The 18,099-nt window shown below is 46.9% G+C and overlaps 2 protein-coding genes across 5 annotated transcripts in view; one reads left to right on the forward strand and one right to left on the reverse strand.

The window, feature by feature from the left end:
- The window catches only part of EBPL (EBP like), a 95,657-nt gene that overhangs the window by 13,736 nt on the left and 63,822 nt on the right, over positions 1 to 18,099 (reverse strand). For all 3 annotated transcript variants that reach the window (XR_007473045.1, XR_007473046.1, XR_007473047.1), the window contains 2 exons: positions 10,290 to 10,390; positions 439 to 3,523 (listed from right to left, as the gene is read on the reverse strand). The gene's annotated coding sequence lies outside the window, so the exon portion shown is untranslated. The remainder of the gene's footprint in view (positions 1 to 438; positions 3,524 to 10,289; positions 10,391 to 18,099) is intronic.
- Positions 9,920 to 17,100, forward strand: ARL11 (ADP ribosylation factor like GTPase 11). 2 transcript variants are annotated; one of them, XM_004274634.4, is made up of 2 exons: positions 9,920 to 10,076; positions 10,864 to 17,100. In XM_004274634.4, exon 2 carries the CDS (start codon positions 10,882 to 10,884, stop codon positions 11,467 to 11,469), a length of 588 nt encoding a protein of 195 aa, XP_004274682.1. In that variant the 5' UTR covers positions 9,920 to 10,076; positions 10,864 to 10,881; the 3' UTR covers positions 11,470 to 17,100. The 2 variants fall into 2 exon arrangements, with proteins under 2 accessions (XP_004274682.1, XP_033292762.1); XM_033436871.2 differs by lacking the exon at positions 9,920 to 10,076 and adding an exon at positions 10,087 to 10,218.

The raw sequence follows: 18,099 nt of genomic DNA on the forward strand, positions 1-18,099 counted from the left end.
CAGGCAGACATTTTCCTGCCCTCTCCCTGCATTTATCAAAATAAAAATGGTATCTAAAGTTGTTTAAAAGGCAACAGATCTAGCGGGTGACTAAATGGAAATCCGGTATTGCTGCTGCCTCTAACACTTATTTCAAATGATTAGGGGTGGGGCATTGGTATTCATATCCTGATATAGTTTTTACATGTCCCTCTTTCCTTTCTTAAAGTCTTATTCCTACTTCTTTCTTTTTCTACCACGGCAAACTCTGAAATATCAATTTCACATATAACTCACCTGATGTGACTGGGGAAAGCAGTTAAAGGGAAGAAAAGTTTTCAGTGTTTGAGGGTTTAAAAAACCCCACATCTTCCCTTTCTCTTTTCTTTTTTTACTTTTTTGGATGGAGGGTTCATGAGAATAAGCCCACACAATGGTATGTAAATTTGTTATTCCTACCTAATGAGTTAATTGAGATGGGAGCATCAATTTAATCCAGTGACTGTGTGTCAGTATCTCTCTAGGGGAAAAAAAAAGTGTGTCAACGGAAATCCAAGCTTCTCTACACTCCAGATTTCGCCCCATCTCCTCACCTCCTCCAGCCTCCACATCTTTCCCAAGCATAGGTATGTACCAACCTCAAGAACACCACTTAGGCAATGTTTGCTAGGGGCCAAAAGTATCTGAACAATCCTATGTTGTGTAAACACCCATTCTTTGGGGAATGCTCTGCCTTCCCTCCAGAGCAGCCATTGATCTCCCATCGTATCGATACCTGTGCAGCCGCATAAGATTGGCCTGGGGAAGCTGCAGCACTCCCTGTTCTAGAAAGGTCTCCTGCAGATTCTGAAAATCTCTAGGGTCACATAATTTCACCTGTTTTAGTATTATACTTCTTATGGCCTTCTCAATATTTAATAAATTATTTTTAAAAATAGTAACAAAAGATAACCAAGGTAGACTTATATGTACTAACATGGAGAAATCACTGCAACATTGTTAAATGAAATGTTACAGATATCACAATTACATTAAAAAAAGACCTAATCAAACAAAAAAAATAATAAAATATCTGCTCCAAAATATGTGAGTATATTATAGAAATATCGCTGTAAAAATGTACATCAAACTGTGGGTTATCTCTAAGGAGGGGAGTAGTGATTTGGACGGTGAGCTTAGGAATTTCACCCTGTAGACTTTTATGTTGTTTGACGCTCATACAGAAAAATATATTCATCATACCTTATATAATGATTTTTAATAAAAGGAAGAGAGTTGAAGTAAACACTCTGTTGCTTGCTGCCCAGAGTGACAGTAACTCATCTGGGAAATGTAGTAAAGTCTCAAGTGCTGATCTGAGTTTCTGAGACGTGACCATCCGAGCTCCTTCCTAACCAAGTGGTTTTTTTTTCCTGTCAACTAAAAATACACTATCCAGTTCAGGAAATGTGGCTGACGGAATAGCAGCTGCCGCTGAGGACCTACTTTGCATATTAAAACAACCCTGGAAGATAAATAGCAAAACCTCCCTGTCATCAGTTCCTGTTTTGAGGCACGGCTGGAGCTCATCACACACGTCCGTCTTGGCCTCCATATTATCCTTCCTGCATATTTTCAGGAGACAGTCTCTGGCCACTGTTTCTTTTCCCCCTTAGTGTCAGGAAACTTCCTGCAAATATTGTAAAAGCAGAAGCTGAAGGAGCTTCTGTGCAGAGCTAATACTCTTCAGATCTTTCTTACACTGTTTCAGAAAGCAGATCACCCACTGCTGTTTCCTTTTCATGTGTTTTTTTGAAACGACAAAGATCAGCTGTCAAGATACTATTTATGTTCAGAGTGAGAGAGAGAGAGAGAGTAAAAAGAGACAGGCGCAAAGCTTTCCCCTGACTCTGCCATGTTCTTTACTCAGTTATAAAGAGATGGTGTTTCCAATAAAATGGAAACTCGAAACAGTGAAAAATTCTGGAAGATGAGCTGTGCTGTAAATGTAAAACAGAAGCCAGTTAAAGTGATAATACCTCAAAGTACAATTTGTAATGCAAAATAAAGACATTTAAAAAGAGTCTGGAATACTATATTCTATATGTAATTCTGTTACATGATGTCCTAGTCTCCATGTACATGAATAATGTTGACTTCTTCCATTCATATGGCATGCAGATGCATTTTGAAAGGTTTTTAAAAAGATAATGTAAAAAAAATAATGTGATAGACTGTACAGAGCACTGCTCATAGCTGCCTAGTAAAAACTGCACTGTAACTATAGAATATTAGAGCTGAACAAAATTTAGAGATGACCTAGTCCAACCTTCTTGCTTTACAGATGAGAAAACTGAGGTTCAGAAAGATTAAATAACCTACCCAAGGTAACACAGATAGAAAGTAGCAGATCTGGGGCTAGAATCCAGATCTCCTCGTTCTTCAACCTGCCTTCTTCCTTAATACATGATGGTGCCTCACTAACCCAGCCTCGCTATCCTGCCCTGTCTCTCATTTGCAAGATAGCAAGCAAGAATTACTGCAGCATTTCCACTGATTTCTTATCTTTGGACTCGACCAGGCTACACAAGCAACCAAGTGTGAGCACCTGGGACGTGCCTGCTGGCACACACACGCGTGTGCACACACACACACACTGTTAGCTCATGTTAAAGAGATCTTGGAAGAAAGCATGTATGTAAGAAGACAACCCTCTACCATGGAATGCTGGGGAAATGCAGTCGACACTGTTGCCCACCCAACACTATTCCCACTTTCTTCTCACTAAGAATAGTGCAATTGTATTCAGCTATCAAGAGACAGAGACAGTACGCTCAGAGGTGAACCCTGCCTGGTCAAATCAAGTCATTTCATTCTCTTGGACAATGAGATATCAGATAAAATTGACTGGGAGGCTCTGGGGGAATATTTCCTTCCTGATAAAATAAATACACACACACACATGCACACAAACACATGAGAAGACTGCCACCTTTCCCTTCTTCCTGCTTTTGAATTTGGTTGTGTGAGGATGAGAAGCTTGGTGTTGCTGCACCGAGGAAAGGAAACATCACCCAGAAGTTGATGCCAACGCAGAAATGTGGAGAGAGACTGGCTCCCGGATGACACTGCTGAGCTGCTGAACCAACCTGGGACCTCCTCCCTCCTTACCTACGGTCGAGTGAGATCATAAGAAAACCTAGCTCAGCCACTTGCAGCTGAAAGCAGAGTTACTTTGCCTCTCTGAACCTCAGCTTTTTCTTAATAAAATGGTGATAACGATACCTACCTGGCACAGTGGTCAAGAGGAGGAAATGAGATCATTAAACGCCTAACATAAAGAACCCAGTAAATGGTGCCTACCAGTACCGTTACCATTCTCATCATTACATCAAAATCCTCAACAGTGGGAACGCTTCCTCTATTCCCCAATCTCTGCGGCACCTGGAAGCTTTTCCCCACAACAGTGTCTGGGGACGGTACATCCAGCTACCACCTCCTCTCTGAAGGCTGAGGAACTCAAAGCATGGGTGCTTTGAGCCTGGGAACTGGAGGGCTGGACAGTCTGTAAAAGAAAAAAAGAAAAAGAAAAATCCAACTTGTAAAATCAAGGCGTAACTCGTAGTGCAACATGATGACATATTGTCAGATCTGAGCAAGCCGTAAAGCGTTCATTTCTTCCGTCCTAGAAATACCAACTCTGGCAATTCAGCCAATGGAAATAATCCAAATGAAGAGAAAAACTTTATTCACAAAATCTTTAATTCAGCATTATTTTAGAATCATAGTATTTCTCCTTGATGAAATATAGTTATGAAGCCAACACAAAAGTTTTTAGTGGAGACTATGTAGGGGTAAGGCTGTGTAATTTTCTATATAGACTTAAATGAAATAAATCAGAATACAGACGGGTATGTACACTCTGGTTACACCCACGTGGAACAGCTATAATTAGGCCGGACTGTAACTGGCAAACCGATTATTAAGTGCAACGGAACACAAGAAATAAGGGGGCTGTGGATTGTTGAAGAAACTCTGGCCAAAAAAGGGAGGAAAGATGAGAAAATATGAGTGATAGTAGTGGGGCACACAAAGGGCATTTGTCTTCTCTCCACTAAGGCCATTAGACGGATTTCAAAATAATCCAGGCGGCTGAGCCCAGAGCTGAAGGCGCGGGCAGCAGAGATGCAGATGTGGGCCCACAGCTGTGCTCTGGGAAGGCCTCCCATCAGGAGTCCCAGGCCTAGGACACTCCACGTAGGCACTGGGGAAGATGTACCGGGAAGTCAGCCCAGCTCTTCAGACGCTGTGAGGCAGGCACAGAGCATCCCAAACCCAGGATTTAAGGAACACAGGGAAGCAGCTTCCACAGGCCATTTGCAGAATAAATATTTCTTGTAGAATGTTTCCTATTGATTCACCCTCTGTTAGGAGAGCCTCATGTGTAGTGAAAGTACTAGAAAAGCATAGGCAGACAGAGTTCTGTGTTCTGGGAAGATCTGTGGAGGGCAATATATCAGCAATATTCCATGAAACCAATTGCCTAGGAAAAGCATGGAAAGGCACAGAGCTATCACAGATATATCTCTTTAAAAGGTATATGAAAAAATAAAATAAAAATATTTATATATTATAAATATCTTTGCAATTAGTATCTACTGTACCTTATGCCTGATTTAGATCTTCATACACAAAAATTCCCACCCACGATGAATGTGGAGTTTTAGGGTGGTTGACTTGCTCCTGCACCTGGCCCCTGTGCAATACTGAGCATATGGTGGGACACTGTTCTGCTCCAAGGGGGTCCATAGGACACTAGAAGCCAGAATCCATGAGGGTGAGACTGCACACTGCCTTGAAGGAACAGACTTCACTGATCAGACAGCAAGAAGCTGTACCCTCTGGCTGTCACCATCTATGACTTCTGATGTGGGGTCCCCCATTGTCATTCCACCTGGCTCCCCCATGACTGGTCCTCACTCATCCTTTCCTCTATCCAACTATCTCCTCCTATGGGAGGGGCCCCAAACAGCAACTCACCTTTTGTTTTACATAACACATATTTTACAATGTCCAATATTTTAAAATCAAGAAATGAAAATCAGAAATGATAGAATCTACCTGCCCACATGGTCTTGAAAGAAAATCAATACAATGCTTTAACTAAAAGATAAGGAATAAATAAAAGGAAGGTAAAGGTAGTAAGAGAATCTCTGTTTCCATCATAAGTGCTCAGGCACAATCACAGCACCTAAACATAGAAATAATGTGGCCTCCTTCCCTGGTGGTGCAGTAGTTAAGAATCCTCCTGCTAGTGCAGGGGACATGGGTTCAAGCCCTGCTCCGGGAAGATCCCACATGCCGCGGAGCAACTAAGCCCGTGCGCCACAACTACTGAGCCTGAACTCTAGAGCCCGCGAGCCACAACTACTGAAGCCCGCGTGCCTAGAGCCCGTGCTCCGCAACAAGAGAAGCCACCGCAATGAGAAGCCTGCGCACCCCGTTCGCCATGACTAGAGAAAGCCCGCAGGCAGCAACGAAGAACCAATGCAGCCAAAAATAAATAAATTAAAAATTAAAAAAATGTTTAAAAAGAAATACTGTGGCCTCACTGGCACCTGATACAGCATTTTCCTGTGTCTCATCAGCAACTTAAATGCCGCAGGCATTGCTGCTGTCAGAGATGTGATTTTTTAAAATCGTGAACAGCTCACGCTAAAACTCCAAACAAAACAAAGCTTTCCTCAATTCACAGAGTAGTGACATTTCTGGAAAACGTCATGTATGTGAAACGATGCAGAAAATTGTCTGGGTTTACATATAAAACAAAATTAGGTTCTAGGATCAGATAATTTTTACAAATAGTGGGCTTTTAAAACGACAGAAATGTCTGGGGCATTCGAAAGCTGAATTCAAATTCAAGAAACATTCTTTCTTGTGCAGAATTATCCTGGGCACTGTAGCAAGTCTAGCATCTCTGGTCCCCACGCACTGAATGCCAGCAGTGTGCACTCACCAAACTTTCCAAGTGCTGCCACTGGGAGTCACTGGTCTCAGTTTATCCGTCGACCTTGTGCTCTCTGCCCACTTTCTCCAAGCCTGGGGAAAGCCTACCCATGGCCATACCTACCTGTAACCAGGTTCCCATAAACACACTGCACCTGTGGTAACCACCCCAAATTCAGATACACTGCTTAGGGCTCCACGGGAGTGCCTAATAAAGGATAGTCACAGATGGAGTTAAATGTCTGAGAGAATTTCCACTTTTAGCATGGTTGGAGTGTTGATTCCCACCACAATACCCCACTGGGGTATTTCACACGCCCCTCACATCACCCACTGGGGGTGGGGCTGCTGGCTGCAACCCCTCCCTGCCTCTCCCACTGACCCTTGACAGAGCCGATGCCTAAGAAAGTGATTAAGAGAAGATTTACTCAAGAGATTAAATGCCTCAGAGTATGTTACCATTTGGGGAAAGAAAGAAAGGAAAACCATGAAAAACTAATGTATCATACTTGCTTACATGTGCACAGGCTGTCTCTGGGAAAATATCTAAGAAGCCGATGATGTGGGTTTCTTTTCCCAGGAAAGCACCTGCATGGCAGGAGGACAGGGGTGAGAGGGAAACTTCCTTGACACTTGACCCTTTTGTACCTTTTGAATTTTGTATGGAGAGCTTGAAAATATAAATGAATAAAACCTGATCTTCGGGGCTTCCCTGGTGGCGCAGTGGTTGGGAGTCCGCCTGCCGATGCACGGGACATGGGTTCGTGCCCCAGTCCGGGAGGATCCCACATGCCATGGAGCAGCTGGGCCCGTGAGCCATGGCCGCTGAGCCTGCGCGTCCGGAGCCTGTGCTCCGCAACGGAAGAGGCCACAGCAGTGAGAGGCCCGCGTACCGCAAAAAAAACACACACAAAAAACCAAAAAAACCCCACCTGATCTTCGAAAGATGCAGTCCTTGGAAACCACTTACTTACTTGGGTATTGCCAAGTTGAGAAAGTGAGAGACTAGAGAAAGATGAGGCTGTAACAGACAGACAGAAAGCCAGGGTCCCCCATGCAGCCCAGGAAAAGGACGGCTGGAAGGAGGAATTTGTCAGTGTTTCTCCAGCACTTTCCAGGGGAACAAAGCTCTGATTCTAGCACTTTCTCCCTTTGAACCTAACTGTAGAGAGGAGAAAAGAAAGCCGTCACCAGGCTCTGTTCCATGATAAACAGTCCCTTAAAATCCACCAACTTTCCATTGTTTCCAAACAGCCTGTTGGGACGCAGCTTCCACGGTTGATGTACTCACCTGTGCATCCGCCACGTCTCCCCTCCTCCCACACCTTCTCCAGGTGTGCTGCATGGAAAACTGGTCCCTGATCTTGGGCCGGATAGATCCCATTGGAAATGTAAGAAATAGCATTCTGGCCTATAAATCATTTCTTTGTGAGTGCAGAGAGTATGCCTTGATCCTCCGGGCCTGAATATCTGCCCAAGAATTGGCAAAAAATAGATTTCTAAACTCGTTCTCTGAACCATGGGGCGCTATCCAGTGGCCATCATGGGAAGTCCTAAGTTCTAGGGACAGTAGAGGTGGGGGCCCATGACCCTTGTCTCTCCTGGTATCAGTGAGCCCAGAAGAGACACCCGTCTTTATTATAGTTCTAGAAGCTGCAGTCACAGGCTTACAGAGCTGCATGTCCCTCTCCAACCACGCCTCTGCTTTTGATGGCTCCCCTTCCCTTATTTCACAGTACTAACCTGGGACTAGGTCCCTGACGTGAGTAATTAGTGATGTGCCTTAATTTATGTAATCCTCCCAATAACCCTTCAAGTTAGGTACCATAGTATTATCATCATCTCCATTTTACAGATAAAGAAACGGAGGCACAGAGAAATTCAGGAACATGCATGAGGTGACACAGCAAATAAGTAGTGGAGACCAAGTGTGCCCCCAGATGGTCCCAAACCAAAACCCACTCTGTTACCTTCTGCTCTTCATTGCCTCCCAGGTCAGCGGCCCTTCTATCAGCAGCCCTTCTATAGCTCCCCACACGAGGGCGTCCAATGAAAAGCTTTCCTGCTTGCTGAGCCAAAGGGATGGGGTTGGAATGTACAGGGATAATTCGGGCCACACGGCCTCCGGGTAGAACTAGAGCCCCATTCAACGTAATCGCTGTTTCCTTGCTTCTCACCTTCTCCAGATTATAGGGACCTTAGCCCTCAGGAAAGGCTCCTTTATTTCCAGGAGAGACTGGTCAGTGCTCAGGGGTCCTCCCCCTGAATGCCTGTCTAGACCCTAGAGGGCGATGTTTCTCTAAGAGCCTGACTGTCAGTACCAAAGCCGGGCTTCCAGATGGCGTGCATGCTGGCCCTGGGGCCCCAGGCTTCCCTGGAATCCTCAGGGCAGGAGGCAGGGGGAGTGCCTCTCCCTTCACTGTGTCACCTGGGGGCACTTAGCACCCAAGCAGCCTGGTATGGTGCCTCTGAGCCCCTCAAGTCAATGGCTTCTTCAGTCTGCCAGACTCCCTTCTCCCCTGGGCTCAGACAAGGGGAACCAGGGCCAGAGTATCATCCCTGGCCCCTCAGCCCCCATGCACACCTTATCCTTATCCCGCTATATCCTTATCCTCTGCCGGCCCCAATCCTCCTACAAAGTCCTGGCAGATTCCTTGCAGGATTCCCACTGATTTGTCAGCCAGGCCTGGACAGGGCTGGGTCACGGCTTCATCTAACTGCCCAGCACATGCGTGAGATGGACAAGCCCCCCTCCAGACAGTCCTTTACCGCTTTGAGACTGTGCACTTCCTTATAAAATCCAGTTTTAGCAAGAACCCTGCGAAGTCTGTTTAATGAGAATTTCCACCCTCGATATCTGACCAGGTTCCTCATTCTCCACCAACCCCCAGGTGATGTCTGATCACCCTGGCCTGTCTTTAGTGACGACTCTGTTAGGTCAGTTTAGCCAGAACCCCCCTTTCCGATGATGTCTCTTACTAATTTTCCATCCACTGACACCACAGCCCTAGGCTCCTTGGCTATAAATCAACAGGACACAGTGGCGCCCGGGTTTCTGATTTTTCCCAATCGCTTCCTCCTATTAAAATATAGCAGCCTAATGACAACCGTTACAATAAGGTGTTTGCCATTTGCAAAGCACTTTCTCCATGAGTAACACGACATGGTGAAAGAGAAAGAGACGAATTATAAATCTCAGCAAGACCATGAGCAAATAATGTATCCTGTCTGAGCCTGTTTCTTCGTTGGTAAGATGAGAGAATCACACGCCCCAACCTGGTTCTTGACATTGTAATGAAAGAATGTGCCAGAAAGGAGAACTGTCATTGGTTACGAGAGCCAAATCACTGGAGCTCCAGATGCAAATCAGAATCTGCTACAGAAACAAGGGCTTCTGACTGGCCAACTTTTTCAAAATTCTATTTTCTGAAGGCATCATTTTTACTGGGAGAAACATAATTACACTGTTCAAGAAAAAAATTTAAGCAATGAGCTTAATCACGCATAGTTCTACCCATTAACACAACTTTTTGATTTTTATGGTTTACCTTCAGTATATATATATATACCTATTTTGGTTTACCTTCAACATTTAAACCTATTTTTTAAGAATGTTTTAATCCTACTTAGGCAGTTTTTAAGCACATATAGTTACAAGCAAATGAAAGAATCTCCAGGCACCAGAAACACACTGAGGCATGAGCTGAAGGAAGAGGTCTGATTCTCAGATTTCTCCACCGAGGGGATCCCAGGATTGTGAGAGGAACAGCAGGAGATCAGCGGACCACGGCACGGTGCTGAGCTGGGTGCCCTCCCTCCTACATATGGAGTCTGAACGGCCAAGAACCGGGGAGTCGGCTCTGGGCCTGGCTGGGGGCATCTTTGTGGCACATCCTCAGCAGGACTGCTCTGCTCAGGGAGCCCCAGGGGTGAGGGCGGGGCTGCGGAGCCTGTGCCCCACCCCCAAGCATCTGGGAAAAGGAAGCACAAAAAGGGAGAACCGGCCACAGTCACTGTACTCGTTTCCCATCTCGCTCTCAGGACTGAGCGCGGCTGCAGGTGCAAGACCACCACAGAGGGGGAGCTTTCGGCCGCAGCCTAATAACACTGAGGTAACTTTAATTTCACTCTTCTACCCCTGGCATGAGGAATGAACAGAGGCTATCTTATTTTCCTCCAGGGGCAGCTGAAATATACTCCCCTGGGTGTGAGATGTCTCTCCCCCTGTTCCAGCCAAGTTTTCCCTGGACTAAGGTGGGAACAGGTCTTAGTCTTAAAATTTGAGATTCTTGAAAAACCTGTGTAATGTCCTGGAGGGAATTTACCTTAGTAAGACACTGGAGGAAAGCACTTTGCTCCGAGCCGTACATGTGTCCAAGGTCAACAGTATTTATAAATAGCACTGTTTACAGGATGCGGCCTGGTCCTGTGGGGGGGGGGGCAAAGGAAGCAGAAGTTACCATGAGCCGACTGCCCTCCTCCATCAGTGCACTGACCCCAAGATAGCTTCCCCTTCGGGGTTTAGGCTTACAGGAGGAAAACAGAGGCTAGAAGCCACAGACCTGCAAGAACTGAAACATCTTTCAGTTTGTTTAACTGGAACTTCGTTGTGCCTCCCTGCTTTAACTCCCAAGGAATGTGAGCCCACATTCCGTGTCTTTTAGGGGGAGGCCCTGCCCTCTTCTCTGCAGCGGGCACCCCCCAGAGATAGGTCAGCGGATGCTGACTCACACACCCCTACTTCCCTGCCCTTTCGAAGCCCAGGCCTTTGTTTGAAATATGACACTGTAAAGATACTTTCCTACTCGGGCGTAGAAGCTCTTCTCCCATGTGCCCGCAAGGATTTGTGTTTCTTCTGAAAAGAATGGCTGATGTGTGCACCCGGCCTTTCTCCCCTAGGGTCTGGCAGTGGCCCCCATGGGGTCTGTGAACTCCCGAGGCCACAAGGCAGAAGCCCGGGTGGTGATGATAGGCCTGGACTTGGCCGGCAAGACCACGCTCCTGTACAAACTGAAGGGCGACCAGCTGGTGGAGACCCTGCCCACCGTGGGTTTCAACGTGGAGCCTCTTGAAGCCCCTGGGCACATGTCTCTGACCCTCTGGGATGTCGGGGGGCAGAGCCAGCTCAGGGCCAGCTGGAAGGACTACCTGGAGGGCACGGACATCCTCATTTTCGTGCTGGACAGCACAGACGAAGCCCGCTTGCCCGAGGCAGCGGCTGAGCTCACCGAGGCCCTGGCTGACCCCCACCTGGCCAGCGTGCCCCTCCTGGTGCTGGCCAACAAGCAGGAGGCAGCCCACGCCCTGCCGCTGCCTGAGATCAGAGACAGGCTGGGCTTGCACAGGTTCCAGGGGCACTGCTGGGAGCTGCAGGGCTGCAGCGCCCTCACCGGAGAGGGGCTGCCCGAGGCCCTGGAGAGCCTGAGGCGCCTCCTGAAATCCCACAACCACTGTAACTCCAGGTGCGCGCAGGGGGCAGGCTGTGGGGAGAGCCAGAGGCCTTGACCGGGGCAGAGCAGCCTGTCTTCTTCGCTCATGTGGATCGGAAGACCAGCTAATCCTGGAGAATCTCAAATTCAGTTTCTCAAACAAGGAATCCCCCTGCGCTCGGACAGCATATTTTCCTCTTGGGACTTATTGTCACCGGTGTTTGTGTTGAAAATCAACTATTCTTTGAATAATGATACTCTGAGGGAAAAAGCAAACCTCAGCATACTTCGTTTAGTAACTCATTACCACGTCTGAACTAAGCAATTGTAATAACAGAAAAAGTGGTTGCAGAATAATTAAGACCTAAATTCACAGAGGGAAAGAGATTTCAAAATCAAATCAGAATATCACCTGGACGTGGGCATGATCTTATGAGTGATTTTCCCCAGGAGCCCCTGGGTGTGTGTCACCATCACTCTGAGGGCAAGGAGTCAGGGCCAGCAGGATGGAGTCTGCTTCTGCAGGATCTTGGGTTTAGAAGTTCAACGGGGCGCTCAGCCCTGGGCGGAGGCCAGGAGTTCAGGCCTTCCAAAATTGATCCTCTTCTTTGACCCTGATTAACCCTTCTCCAACTTTTTGTTATCCTGTACTGGTCTTTCTCTAAAACCCTTCATTGTTTTCTTTCTGTTTTCCTTCTCTTTCTCTCTCCTTCAAGCACACAGGTTTCCTTGAAGATCAGATTAATCAATGATTTCATTCATTTATTTATTCACTTTATCAAAAAATATGCCGAGTATTGAATCTGTGGCAAAAGGCAATGAGCTTTAGATATGAAGCTGGACCTCCAGATGGCAGGTGTGAATTTTGAAGATATGTATAACAGCAATGCACCTCTCACTATTAATAGTGAAAGGGAAAGCCGAAGCGTTTTCAGGTGACGTTACCTAAGATCCATGAAGCTCCTGAAATTATTTGCAAAATGTTACGCTTTGGGCCATTTTTCTAGGGAAGAAGATCCATAACTTTTGTGAGACTTTCAAAGGTACCTGTGACTCCCTAAGATAAGAATCACTGATCTGGTCTTATACCTCATTCCACCCAGGAATGCTTTCTATACTTTTTAATGGCAAGTAACTTCCATTTGGTACCTATTCTCGTGTTAAACAGCTCTAAATTTGGATATTCCTTCCCATCCTGGGCTACCATCAGCCTCCTTAGAACTCCTGATGGTGGTTCTGCCCTCTCTGGAGTGACACAATCACTCCAACATCTGAGAGGTCCCTCTACCCAAAGTCTCCCCTTCTAACATCAAGTTAGGTGTGCCTAGTTCTTTCCACCATGTGTCAATCAATGTGTTTCAAGACTTCCTATGTTAGACACAGAAAAGGGCAAAGATGCAAAGACAACGGAGACTCCAGCCTCATGGTCCTCTAGATGGGGAAGCAGGAGGACATGACTCCCATAAAAAAGGAGAGGTTGGGCTTCCCTGGTGGCGCAGTGGTTGAGAGTCCGCCTGCTGATGCAGGGTATGCGGGTTCATGCCCCAGTCCAGGAAGATCCCACATGCTGCGGAGCGGCTGGGCCCGTGAGCCATGGCTGCTGAGCCTGTGCGTCCGGAGCCTATGCTCCACAACGGGAGGGGCCACAACAGTGAGAGGCCCGCGTACTGCAAAAAAATAAAAAATAAAAAAAAGGAGAGGTTGAGAGTTTACTGTTTACTGATCACGTACTGGGGCTGGTTCCGTGCTCAGTGCTCTACAGAGATTATCTCTAATTCTCCCAACTCTGCAAAGTAGGGATCATTCCCATTTTATATAATTAGACACTGAGGCTCAGAGAGGTTGTGACTTGCCTGAGGCACTGCTCTTAAGTGATATTTCTGGAATTTGAAACCAGATATTCTAGCCCTGATGATGCCTGCATTTTCCCACGACATCATGCTTCTAGAAGGTTGAAGCCAAGGTTGACCTTCAGTAGGCAGATGAGATGGGAGAGCAGCCTAGTCAGAGGGAAGAGACAGCTTGGAGGCATGAGGGAGAGTGTAGGAAGGACAAACAAACCAGAAAGGCTGAAACACGAGGTTGGGGTGAGGGGTGGGATGTATTATAACAGGAAACAAAACTGGAAAGTTTAGCTCCAAATTAAGGAAGGCTTAGACTTTCATAATCAGGAGTTTGTCTCAGAGAAGTGAAACCATCTGGCTTCCATTTAAGAGGCTAATTTAGTGGCAGTGTGGAGGTGAAATAAAGAGAAGGGGGGACGCTGGGGACGGAAAAGTGGACAGCCCAGCTAGATGCCCATCATGGTCACAGAGGAGAGGAGAGGGAGGCAAGGACATTGAGAGCCATTTTTAAGACAAAAGGCTGAGAAAGGAAGAACTTGAAGGTGCTCAAGATTTTGAGTCTGTGTGGCAGGTGGGATTGGAATGAACTGAGAAGGTGGACACAGGAGGGGCAGGTTGCGAAGGGGCTAGAACCTCTGAACCCTGCTTTTGGAATGCTGGGTCCGAATGTGTTTATAGCTCTTTTCAGACTGTTCCGTTATCTGCAGAGTTTGAGGCACTGAGGACCCTCTGGAGGCATCTGCTGGTTTCTGCTCATGGAGACTCATTTCCTCACATGACTTGTCATTTTTTATTGTGAGCTCATCTTCAGTAGGATTTGTTTTTCCTGTGTGACTCCCGTGTGCTCTGGGTTATGACAGTTTTTACACAGAGTGGTTTCACATTAGCGTCTACCAGGATCCTGGAGGTTTCAATTGTTTTAGACCAAATATTATGTTAGTTTCTCTGTTTGGGGCTCACGGACCTCACAGGTAGTAGGAATTTGAACTCTGTGCTCATTCATGGCACAGGCCCCAGGGATTCGGTTTCTGACAGGCAACTGTTTTTCTTTGCACTCCCAACATAGACCGTTTGTTTTGGCATGGCTGGCTGAGCTGGCGGGCAGAATTTTCCAATCCCCTTTTAAGAAAGGGGTGCCACTTCAATGCTCTTGCTTTTTTGCTGAGCTCAGATCAAAATTTTCTCTCCTCCAAGCAAGAGTGAGGCCACATCTCCTGTACAGGTGCTATGACTACAGCCTGGTCCCTCGAGCCTAAATTGGGCTCCTCTAAGATCCCCCTGGACTCCAGGCTTCACTCAACTGCTTCAGCTGTGGTTTCCCTCTTCAACTGGTTTCTGCCACTTGAGGATTTCCTTTTTTTTTGCTCAAGGGCAGCCTACATTAAAACAATTATTTTTGATTATAGTTTACCCAACACTTATGACTCCACAGTGGAAAAGGGTCCATCTGCCATGTCACTAGGCATCTGCCAGGGTCCCTGGGAAAGGCTGAGCCCACAGAGGTGGCCAGAGAGAGCAGACACAGGGCCCAGAGCCAGTGCCAGGGAGGAGGTGAGGATGCTCCATGGCACACAGGCAGTGGCCTGGCTTTGCCCTCTCCAGTTCTTTCATCCTTCCTTCTCCCATTCCAGTAATGTTGGCTCTGGAAGGAGGGTGAAATCCCATCCTCTTTCAGAAACTTCCCTGAAGACCATGGGGTAGCTGGCCTTGCCTGCCGGGAGCAAGAGTAGCAACGGGACAAAGCTGGCCCGTAGGACTGGGAATTCCACTCCCATGGCCACTGCCAACTGAAGGGGAGGGCAGTCAGGGGCCAGTAGGGTAGCCTCAGCCCTTGCCTCCCCACCCAAGGCAAGCCAGAGCCCGCCAGGGACATGGTGGGGGCAGACAGAGGGGCTTCCCTCCTGCTCTTCTGCTCAGAGAGAAACATACACATATGTACGTATACAGGTACTTATATCACAGAGCTACAGCACAGGGAAGCTTAGCAAGAAACAAATCATGCCTTCTGTTTTGTTTTTTAAAAGGTGCTCTCCTTATGAGAGGGGTATTTTGCGTGTTCCAATTCACCCACACCTTTCAGGTCCATCAGCCTCCCGTTAACCCATGAGCGGGAGTGAGGAGGTGCGTGAGCAGATGTGGCTGAAAAGCACGAATCTGTTTCCTCCTTATATATAAAGGAATCTGGTTTTCTTCTCCGCAAACACTGTATAGAGTGAGATTTGTTCCACGTTGGAGAGCTGATTACCCCTTTGAATATGGGTTGAGTTCCTCCCTTTCTGACTCATTGATTCTGAAGATGTTTCTCCTTCCCCTCTTGGATAGAAGCAATCCTTTGGTGAAAGTAAGAACTGCAGGAGTTGGGGTTTAGTTTGGTCCTGCTGAGTTTTGGGTTTCAGCTGTCCATCCTCACAGATTTCCACACTCATCTCCTCCCACTGGGGCTGGGGGAAGCTGTGTTCTTTAAAGTGGGCTAGGCCCCCATCCTCAGCACGTGGTGAGCTGGGACCTTGCCTTCCTTCTCGCTCTCCAGGTTTTTTTTTTTTTTAACTAATTAATTATTTTTGGCTGCATTGGGTCTTCATTGCTGCGTGCGGGCTTTCTCTAGTTGCGGTGAGCGGGGGACTGCTCTTCATTGCTGAGCGTGGGCTTCTCATTGCGGTGGCTTCTCTTGTCGCGGAGCACGGGCTCTAGGCGTGCACGGGCTTCAGTAGTTGTGGCACATGGGCGCAGTAGCTGTGGCTCCCAGGCTCTAGAGCACAGGCTCAGTAGTTGTGGCGCACGGCCTTAGTTCCTCCGCGGCATGTGGGATCTTCCCGGACCAGGGATCAAACCCATGTCCCCAGCACTGGCAGGCAGATTCTTAACCACTGCACCACCAGGGAAGTGTCCGTCCTCCAGGCAGATTTTAGAATGCACGACACCTCAAGTGTCCTGGCTGCAACCTCAGGTGGTACGGTGAGGTCACCTCACAAAAGACTCGTACTTTCCCCAGAACCCACCTGATGCAACTCAACACCAGCGGGGTACTGCTCCCTTCCAGAAGCCCCAGCCCCAAAGATGGACAGAGGCAAGGCAGTCAAGCAATGAGATTGTCCAGGCTGTGCCTCTTGCCACAGAGCCTGGGTCAAGGTGGGAGAGTCCCTGAGTGAGCGGGAGATGGGGATCCCATTCCTGCCATTTCTTGGGCCTGAAAGGGCAAATACAGATGAAAAATAAGAGGCTTAGCTCTCCCTGTTGAAAATAAGGGAAGATGCTTCTCCTTCCTCCCTCTTTTTAGAGCATTCACTTGAGAAAACTGGTAACTCTAAGTTCTTTTCTCTGTCTCTTTGAAAGGTATGTAAAGTTTTTAAAAAGCTAACTCAGACTCCTGCCAGCTTTAGGACTGTCTTTCTCAAGGACCAGGGAGCCATCCCTTTGAAATGCCATCATCAAGGGAGATAGGGCCCCTCTCCCATCTCTGTGGGAGGGTGGGAGCCTTGCTCCTTGTTGCAAAACTACCTCCTGTCATAAAGATAGGAGAAGCTGGTTTTTCTTTAGGTTAAAGCCAATTAGGTAACACAGATGGTGACCCCAATTACCAGGCAAATCCAGGATGAACTTGGTGTGAGGACTGGTTGTTATTGTGTAGGTAAGGGCCTGTGTCTGCCTGCCTGTACAAAAGGCTGAGATTCCTGTCTGTCTCTGCAGTCTCTTAGCTGATTGCCTGTGCTGCACATCGCATTCTGGTTTGATGCCTATTCAATAACAAAACTGTTTTCTTTCTCTCCTACCTTTGTGGAGAAGGTTTGCTGGGTTGGCAGATTTGTTTTTAATTCTCTTTTCCTAACAGATCCCATTGGCCTGGCTCTGTGAGCTCCTGATCACACCCATGATTAGTAACAAGACATGGGTGAAGAGTAATCACCCCGAATGCCTCCTAGAAGGTTTTGGAGGGCACTTAATTAGGAATGATACCTGTGGCACTCCTCTCCCACAGGATTATGGAAACCTGTGATCAGAATCCTGTGATTGCCTCTGAACTCACCGAGAGAAGCATTTCTCGGTGCACTGAAGTGTTACCCCTGTATTCCCTTCCCACACGTCTCGTAAAAGCAGTGGCTCAGGAAAAACAAAATAATTTTAGAAAGGAAAAAAGGAGTCTTTTATTTTTACCTCATTGTCTTGATTTCCACTCCTCTGATATATTCACCCCCAAGGAAATTTGGCTATGGAAAAGTATTTAAAATTTTTCCATGAGAAATGGTATTGTTCTGCCTCAGATTTCAAGCTAAAAACCTAATAATGAATCCTTCTCCCTCACCCTGGTCCCCTCCAGCAACCTGGGACCCATGGGCATTTTTGCAGCTTACTTCAAGCATGAAATTACAAACCTAAACTAATTAATTCTCATCAAAGCACTTCCAATTCTTCCCAAAAAAGGAGGCAACATTATTAAAAATTATCTCCGGATTATGAACATGACACCATATCATTTTGCAATGTTTGTTCTACCTTTTTTCATATTCCACAAACTTCAATTTCATATGGCACTAAGCGTTGGTTTAGCCTGGAGGAGAAATATAAAGGATTCAGAGAAACATATATAAGGATTTTCAGGGTTATGAAAATTCTTCCATGAGAGAATTGCTACCAAGATGGAGACGCAACCCCATCCTCTGCTCAAGTTGGTGCCGTCTAAATGCGCTTGGCCTGTGCCCACAGGCTTCGAGTCTGGCCTTGAAGTCAGTCAGAACGGACTAGAACAGGAACTCTATAACTCACCAACTGGGCAAATTATTTAACCCAACTACGCCCCAGCCACCTCATCTACAGAATGGGAGTGATAATAGGGGGCACCTCGCAAAGTTCTTATGAGAATTCAG

Source organism: Orcinus orca, chromosome 18 (genome assembly GCF_937001465.1).
Source record: "Orcinus orca chromosome 18, mOrcOrc1.1, whole genome shotgun sequence".
Lineage (NCBI taxonomy): Eukaryota > Metazoa > Chordata > Mammalia > Artiodactyla > Delphinidae > Orcinus > Orcinus orca.